The sequence below is a fragment of the Stegodyphus dumicola genome, chromosome 8, assembly GCF_044657685.1.
Source record: "Stegodyphus dumicola isolate Sdum_Otavi_A_Nest chromosome 8, ASM4465768v1".
In the NCBI taxonomy this organism is placed as follows: Eukaryota; Metazoa; Arthropoda; class Arachnida; order Araneae; family Eresidae; genus Stegodyphus; species Stegodyphus dumicola.
The window spans coordinates 7,442,874-7,452,411 of NC_140775.1; the positions used below are offsets into that span (position 1 = coordinate 7,442,874).

Consider the following 9,538-nt stretch of genomic DNA (forward strand, 5'->3'; position numbering starts at 1 on the left):
CTTCATAAGATAAACTTACAGTAATCAGAAAATGTTTCCCTTTTTGAGTAATTTTTTCTATTTTGAGAGAAATTTGTATCAGCTTTACTACATATTATTATGAGAACTGCCAATTAAATTGCTCACTGGTACAGAAATTACTTTATTTTTCTCAGACCTATTTTTAACAGTGAAAGTAGTAACTACATCTCCATTTACTTTAGATATTTTATAACTTTCAATAGAGCCTTTTATCTTAACTTTATAAAAAATGCAAGAATGGGTTCGATTGGTCAAGGATTCGAGGACATTTCTTTTAAGATAGCCAGTACGTAAATACATGTTTAAAAATGTTTCTTATTTCAGTTGTAGAGGCATTAGGTTATTTCGAAGCAGGAAAGAGAAAAATGAACAATGCCCTTGCCAGGACTCAAACTACGGAGCCCTTGAATATGTGCCGTGTGTGCTGATCACTACACCACAAAGGCAGGAGAAATACCTTATACAATATGCAGCTCTTGGAAACGTTTGCTTTTTCTTCATTTCAAAATAATAAATATCAACAATGAGTTCATCCATATGTATGCCCTTTTTTCAGCTGCTAAACTTAAGAGGTGGCAGGTGCACCTCATAATTTTTCCTTTTTTATGATGCCTGCAACACCAGTCTTCATACCTACCATTAGTGGTGCATTATCAGGACCAAGTGACAGCAATTATCCAGAGGAACTGCATTTTAAATTTTTAATTAGCTGTGCGATAATAAAGCCTGTGGAATGGCTTTCTAAAGTGGGGACAGAAAGTAAACTACGCTCAATTTCTAGACACTGAATTCAAAAAGGAAGTAGATACGGGTTTGAATCGACATTATTGCTTCCATCCATAGAGAGGCAAAATGAAACTGTTTTACTGCAATCAATAACTATAAGATTTATTTTTCATACCCATTTCTTTAACAATTGCAAACTTTTATTCCTTGCACTTGAGTACTTCTTAGCGATTTCACGATTGGGAAATATTTTTCTAAATAAAGCTGCAGCAAGATCTGATGCATTCTGAGGCAGGTTGTGTTCCAGTAAAAGGTAGATAACAGGCCTGGATTCTCAGATAACCAGCACTTGGCAACATGCACCAAACTGTGGGAAGGGTTGCCGATTCAAGACAATGAAAAAAATTCACTAAGTGTCGAACTGAGACTTCCTGATTCACCAATAATTACCAGTCTAAACTGAACTGAATGCAATATTTCTTTCTTATAACTTGTAGTAATCCAACTTTATGCTGTTCGTTATTGCAACATGAATATCAGGCAGCTTCTCATAGAAACTCTTCTCTTGTAGGAAATCCTTAAATATATCCTATAAATTTATCTTCATAAGTTTGGATTAATCTTCGGATTATGGTAACTTGGCGATCAACCCTGCTAGTTTTTTTTTTTTTTTTTGGACGCCATTTTGTTTTTACGAAGTAAAGGCATTTTTTTTTTTTTTTACTCAACATTTTCCCCCAACAATCTGCTAGCTGAATTACGCTTATGCTAGAACTTTTATGGAACAAAAGTGCTTAATCATGACGAAGATTAGGTGCGAAATTGGGAAGAAAGTGCAGTATCACCCACTGTTTGCCGCATTTTTAATAATTGCACATACATGGTATCATCCATGTACACGTCGACCTATTTTCACTTAAAAAAACATCCCAAAATTGCACAAAAATGGCATTGCGCATACTCTTGACTTTATCCATGTACACTGCTAAAGTCCTAGCTAGTAACCTTTATCGCCAAACTGCCTGCCCTATATTTGTTATTTAACATTAAAATTGTTTGTTTTAATTTTTTATCACATGTTAGAACTTCAATATTGCCATTTAAAAAATAACTAAAAACAGCAGATTGCATTCCCATTTTCTTATTATTTTACTTTTTTAATGATTAAAATCAAAACTCATGAAGTGGAATTCATTCAGATTCACTCAACTACGAAGAATTTAATTTTCTTGCATATTCTAGGAAAATATTACATCTATTTTTAAAAGTACTTAAATATTTGATAAAATATACTATCCACTTTCACAAAATGTGTAGTAAGCTCTCTTCAAAAAGTACTACACATCTATTAAAATACAAATTCAGCATTACATTTAGCTTACTTTTTCCCTTCCCATTTATTAAATTATTTTGCAGCACACATAACTAAAGGAATTAATACTCAAACAAAGCCAGTAAAAATGCTGAACTGTTTAAATTCTTAGTATATTTTGATTTCATGCAAAACAGTACTTTCTCTTCCTAATATGAATGATAAATATAATTTTATAATCCAAGCACACATGAAGGCAATAAATTCTACCAGCTATTACAGTGCTCCCTCATTGGAATGAAATTATAAAGCTGGTGAATTAAAAAATTATATACCTATGTTTTAATATTAAATATCAAAGAAAATTGTGGGTAAATTCTGTAAAGCACCCGTTGCACTTTTACTCGCCAACAAGCCATAAGAATATTTAGTGCACATAATCAAAATAAATGAAATAAATTCAGCAACAATATCAAAATAAAAATTTTGTATTCTAATAATTGTGCTATGCCCATTCAGTACACATTTTCAGAATGAAACCACTGCATGTCAAAAAGTGAACTAATTAGAGAAATGAAAGGTAAGTTCACATTAATAAGACATGATACAGAGGATAAACGGTTGTTTCCTCTTATTTTTAAATGACCAGACATATATTTCCATGCATTTATCAACAATAGCCGAACTGATCAGTCATACAGTTGTATGTATCACCTACTAAGAACACTGTTTAAGACATGTGACTCGGTATTATACACATAAGAAAGTGTAAGAACATATAAATATGCAATGCTTACATGGGATTCAAACCATTTATGCAATGCTATGTAAAATCCAAAAGTAATGTTGAAATAGAAAATACTACACTACACTAAATCAAGCACACTTGTTAACTATATATTCTCTCTATAAGAATAATTAACATTAAGCAAACAAAGATACTTTACACAATGGATACTTAAATTTTCAATAAAAATTACTCAGCTCTATACTATTAAACAGAAAATGAAAAACAAAGGTGATAACTATGTGAGTATTTTTCTACATTACTAAACATATTCTTAGTATAAATATGTAAATTTTTGTGAAGGATAAGTATTTGAATATAAAGATTAAAAAAATTATATCTTTTGAATCATGAATTTTAGTTTTGGAAAAAAAAATTCTTCTAACAGACTAATATAAAAGTTAACCTACCATTAATGTTTAAAGTGATTATACTAATACCAGAAACCAAATAAACAAATAATGCTGCATTAAAAAACAATGATTACAATTTCCAAATTATATTTTGTTTAAAAATGATGGATCATCATGAATGAAATTTGATTCTTTTCAAAATTCTTTAATTTTGAATATTTTCTTTATATATACTTTCTTCAAATAGATATTCTTTAGAATACTAAACAAAATAACCAATTTTAGATTAAATATTTCAGGAATACTAAACATTCAATGAATAATGTTCACGATCTTTTTTTTTTAGAATATAGCATTTCTTTCTTGACAGCACGGTTTTAATTATTTTTACAACAAACCAATTTTTTCATATTTAATAATTAAAAAATAAGTTAAAAATTCTGAAAATTTTCAAAAACACTAAAAAATTTTAAACAAAATATACAAACCTCATTGTTAGAATTTCCCAATACACTGTAACACATACAAATAACAAGAAGACGTTTTATTAATTCTCTATGGAATATAATATATACATTGAATGATTCTTAAGATATGAAAGGTAAAAATAAAGAATGTCGTTCAAGTTCTGGAAAAAAAAAGTTAATGTCTATAAAATACGGTTACTCTGAATCATCTTCTTTTTTTATTTCTAATTTGACTTTTTTCACAGGAACGGTCTCTTCAGCCGTATCGTCCAACTTTCGTTTCTTTTTATCAAGTTTTGTGGTTAGAAATGAATCATCGGAAGCCTTATATTGGAAAACTTTACTTTTATTTTCGTATCTGTCAAATCTTGCTTTAGCTTTTCCAGTGCCACTTAATCTAGTAGTTTTGCCTTCCTCCAGTTGTTTCAGAGCACGTTCCAACTTTGCACGATGCTCGACACCAATGTCTATATCTTCTTCTCCAAATGCATCTACTCGAGCAGCAAGAGCAGTTTTCGCAGCTAGCATTCGCGACATTTTGCCTTTCAGTGCAGTATGACTTTGGCCTATGAGCTGGGCATGATAAATAAGCCCGTACTTTGGAGTGTCGTGCCTCGCCTTTAATGCTCGAAACAATGCCTTTTCTGCACCAAGAATCTGAACTGTAGAAGCTGGATGTTTTGCCAAATTCACAAGCGACCCAGCATGGGCAATCAGGCGAGCTCCAACCATTTCACCAACTAGGGATGCCATATTTGGTGCAATTGCAGCCATACGGTTTTTCAAATATTCAGACAGCCGAGCTCTGCAATCTTGCATTTGGAGGACTTCTTCGCATAAATTTTTAATATTAGTCAGATCCTCCTCTAAAATTTCAGTTCCCATAGAGATTTCAGCCATCTCTTTCACTTTTTGCTCATCTTCTTCAGTAAGAAGATCTGACAAATCGGTATTGATAGCATTCTCACGGAATCCAATAGCTAGAATCGTTTTTATGTAGAGTTGATTGTCCGAGATGATTTTAGAAAGTTCAGGAAAATGCCATCCATACCATTCCTTACATCTCATGGTATAATTATTCAATTCCTTATCTAAATCATCCAAAGTATTAACAGCTTCAATAATCATTTTATCAATTTTGTCTGGGCTAAATTTAAATTTATAACGGGATAGGCTATGTGCAACTCCCAAAGACATGGCAGCTAATTCTTTTTGAGGTAACCCATCTAATAAGCTGTCGAGATGCATTCTAATACAACGCATCAGCTCCTGTATTGCAGAATTAGAAACACAACTTATGTTTAATTTTGAACTAATTGTGTTACCTAATTTGGCATCCGCGACAGCCAGCTCTTCTTGCGCTTCTTCAACAAAAATCTTTTTCAGAAACTTTTTTAATTTTTTGCTCATTTTACCTTTTATGATTGCTGTTGCCGAATCAATTGAATCTTGGATATCACTGAACTTTTCAAAATGTTTGAGTTTCAGAAACTTGGATGCCTTTTCTGCAGATTTAAACTCTTTATACAGATTATCAGGTTGCTGTAGTTTCTTTTCCTTCAAAACTTTGTAAACAGCGAAACCGCTAGCCGTTTCAAAGAGCACCAACATTTTGATTTGTAATAAAAATCAGAAACAAATAACTATTTGGAATAAACAACGTGGTCTAGAAACAAACATGGATCTCACAAACCGGTACGAGTTGAGTTGCAAATAACAAATATTGCCAGATTTCGTTATAAAATACTTGTTCGAAATTTTCTTCTTAGGAGTTATTCTGGAATCCAGTTGCCGCTGTATGGAGGTAGGAAGTAAGATGGAGTCGCCCTAAACAAGTTTCTCCGTACCCTGCTCTGAAGAACCGGCGATCCCTACGTGGTGACCAAAACATTGGGTCATTTACCATTGAGTTCTATGGGATTTGATGCGTTCGGATGTAAATATTTTGTAATTACGTCGTAAATATACATATCAATGTATATATTTTCTTTTTCTACAAAACTTCAGAGTCCTTAGTATGTGAAAACAACATATTTTTAAACATCATTTCATTCTGAACGGAATTATATGCTATACTTTTCACAGGACAGTTTTCTCAGAATGGTTTTTTTTTAATGAAATATTTTCACAAGTTTTCGTTAATTACATTAGAAAAAAAATTAAGGTAATTCGATTTTATTCGGTTAAGGTACAAAAATTAAGATCAAAGTTTATTGTATTATTAATATTAAAATTATGCATTATTTCTTTTCTATTTATAGAGCTTCTTCCTAAAATACTTCCTTAAATATGACATGATTTTTTGGCTTCTTTTAAATCGAAAAATGTAAATCAATTTATAATTAATGCTCTATTCGGTTCATTTTAAGTTTCTCTGAAGATCCATCACCTACATCATTACCAAGCTTATTGGATATCTCTGGCATGCTATCTACATTCATAAGATAAGTAGGTTTCAATCTATCAATAGAGAGTTTAACATCCTTTCTTTTTATGCGTACAGAATAATACTTATCATGTCTTTCTACCACAGAAAATGGGCCATCATAGGCAGGCTCTAGTATTTTCTTCACTCGATCAACTCTCACGAAGACATGAGTACAGGTCCTTAGATCTTTATGTATAAAAACTTTTTGATAATATTGACATGTATTGGCAGACTTCATTGGCTTTAATAGAGCCATGTGCTGCTGAAAATTGAACACAAATGTGTGAGGTTCAACGCTGACACATTGTTTTTCAAAAAATTCACCAGGAAGCCTGATACTGGTACCATATACCATTTGAGCAATAGAATGGTTTGTAACATCTCGCATAGCAGCTCTTAATCCCAACAAAATAGTTGGTAACATATCACTCCATTTTACATTATTATGAGCTTTTATTGCAGCCTTCAGTGCCCTGTGAAAACGCTCTATTTTGTCATTGCATTGGGGATGATAGGGCGTTGTATGCAGAAGTTTAGCACCACAAATGGCAGCAAGATTTTTAAACATTTTGGAGGTAAACTGGCGGCCTTGGTCAGTTACAATACAGCTTGGCACTCCAAATCTGCTCACCCAATGTTCATAAAATGCTTTATTCACAATCTCCACAGTTATATCTTCCAAAGGAACTACCTCCATCCAACAGGAAAATCTGTCAGTGCATGTTAGACAATAAATTTTACCATTAGATGGTGGCAAAGGCCCAATCAAATCAATATGAAAGACACTAAATCTGGCATCTGGTTCTTGATATGTACCAAACGTTGATTTGCTGTGTCTCGTTATTTTAACGTTTTGGCACTGCAGACAAGCTCGAGCCCAGTCACTTGTTTGTTTCTTCATCCAGGGCCATACAAACCTGGCAGTTATCTGTTTTACACTAGATCTGACACCAGGATGTGCAAAACTATGGATATGATTATAAATTTTCTTGCGAACACTTTGAGGTACACATGCTCAAATATTCTTGATTGAAGTGTCACGCCATAGGACATTTCGAGATTGTAGTACATATTCCTTGAACGTGAAGTGTTACTTGCAATTAATTCTTTCAACTCAGGGTCATTCTGTTGTGCCTTTGCAATTTCTTCATAATCAATTACAGATACCTCTTCAATTCTAATTAGAGTATCTGCAAGAACATTATCTTTTCCACTAATGTGCTGAATGTTTGTCGTAAATTGTGAGATGTACTGCAACTGACGCAGCTGCCTGGGTGAAGATTTATCATTTTTTTGCTTGAATGCAAAAATCAGTGGTTTATGATCAGTGAAAATTTGAAAATACCTTTCTTCCAGCATATATTTAAACTGCTTAATAGAGAGATATATTGCGAGCAACTCACGATCATAAGTACTGTATTTTCTTTGAGCCCCATTTATTTGAATAAAATGCAACTGGTTTCCAGTTACCATCTTCATACTGCTGTAACACTGACCCAATTGCCCAATCTGAGGCATCGGTGCACGGACATTCAGGCTTTGGGTAATTTAAAAGGGCAGTATTAGCCAAGTTTGCCTTGCATTTCTCATGTTGCTTTATGCTTCCTTTGATCCAAAGTACTTTACTTTCTCTTTTTTCTTTGCTCCCCTAAGCATTTTAATGTAGTATGGCCTGAGTTTGAGCAGCATCTTTCAGGTATTTCCTATAAAAATTTACCATGCCAAAAAAAGTTCTTAAGCCATGCAGAGTTGATGGTAGTTCATAATCCAGAATAGCTTGGACTTTGCCTAGCAAGGGTTGTGAACCAGATGGCGTAACAAGGTATCCCAAAAATTCAATTTCTTTAACGCCAAATACAGATTTTGATACATTTATGCACAGGCCGTATTTATCAAGCATGTCAAAAACTAATTTCAGGTGTGTTTTATGCTATCTTCAGATGATGAAGCAATTAAAACATCATCCAGGTAAGGAAAACAGAAATCTAGCCCTCGAAACACTTCATGCACAAATCTTTGAAAAGTAGAAAAGGCATTCCGCAAACCAAAACTCACGACGTTGAATTCGTACAATCCAAATGGTGTTATGATGGCTGTTTATGGTGTGTCTTCCTCAGCTATGGGTATTTGATAGTATGCCTTGAATAAGTCTAATTTAGAGAAAATTGTTTTCCTACTCAAGATTAAATGAAAGTCCTCAATCCTAGGAATTGGGTATCTGTCTGGAATGGTCTGCTCGTTCAGACGTCTGCAATCACCACAAGGTCTTAAAGTTCCGTCTTTTTTTGTAACTAAATGCAGAGGACTAGCCCACTGTAATTTAGATGGCCTGATTATGCCATTGTCTAACATAAACTGAAATTCTTGCTTGGCCAGATTCAGCTTCTTGGCATCAAGTTGCCGAGCACGATAGTAAACCGGTTGTCCTTTTATAGCAATATAGTGCTGGACGTTATGCTTCACTTTGGTATTCAATAAGTTGAGCTTTGTAATACGAGGATACTTTCGCGAAAACTCAGAAAATTTTAAAGAATTGCACACTGTAAAAATCGCAATATCTTTCGATACTGACATTACATCACTATATACATACATATTTGTGACACCATCAATTAATTTCCTCTGGCGATTGTCAAGAAATAAGTGAAACTGATTCAGAAAGTCAGCACCTAAAATGCCTCTATTTACCTTTGCTACGATGAATGGCCATTAGAATGGGTGACGCAGTCCGAGGTCCACGGTCAACACTTTACTTCCAAACGTTGGGATTTCAGTTCCATTAGCTGCATATAGCTTATATGAGGTGCAGGTGCTTTTAGATTTAGTGTCAGCTGGAATCAAGCTGATATCTGCTCCACTAACAATATGAAATTTTATTCCTGTTTTCCTGTCTTTAACAAAAAGGCGAAATTTGCGGCAATTCATGTTTTCAGTAGCAGTAGGGCTTGCCGCTGAATCTACTGCTAATCTGAGTTTTCCGGCTGCTTGCAACTGCAGGGAGGGTTTTTTTTTCAAAATTTGAAATGAAAAACAAAAAACAAAACAGCAACAACAACAACAAAAAGAAAACAGTATTTTCCAATTAGGGTCAAAACGCCTGCGGAATTTGCTGCGACTTCTATTTCTTCGATGGCTTGGACTTCGTCTTCTGCCTCAGAGTTGCAATCTGTTGCTCAAGTGAAGAAATTTTTTTCAGAAACATATCATATGGACCAGTTTCTTGGGCAACACTAACAAGCTCCATTCGGAGTTTCATCTCCAGAATTTTATCGGCCATGGTGGCCAGCTTGTCAGTGCATTCTTCACTAACAATCAAGATGTTTTTTACTTGATCCGGTAGTTTCTCCATCCATAAAGTCCTCAGAACTTTATCAGACTCCTCATCAGCATCTCCAAGGATCCGCATTTTCCGGAGCAGTTGGCTAGGCTTCAGATCTCCTAATT

The 9,538-nt window shown here is 34.0% G+C and overlaps 1 protein-coding gene across 1 annotated transcript; it reads right to left on the reverse strand.

The window, feature by feature from the left end:
• Positions 1-3,728: 3,728 nt before the first annotated feature.
• Positions 3,729-5,374, reverse strand: nop5 (nop5 ribonucleoprotein). Its single transcript, XM_035376999.2, has one exon. The coding sequence runs from the start codon at positions 5,275-5,277 to the stop codon at positions 3,862-3,864; it is 1,416 nt and encodes a 471-aa protein (XP_035232890.1). The 5' UTR covers positions 5,278-5,374; the 3' UTR covers positions 3,729-3,861.
• Positions 5,375-9,538: the final 4,164 nt, after the last annotated feature.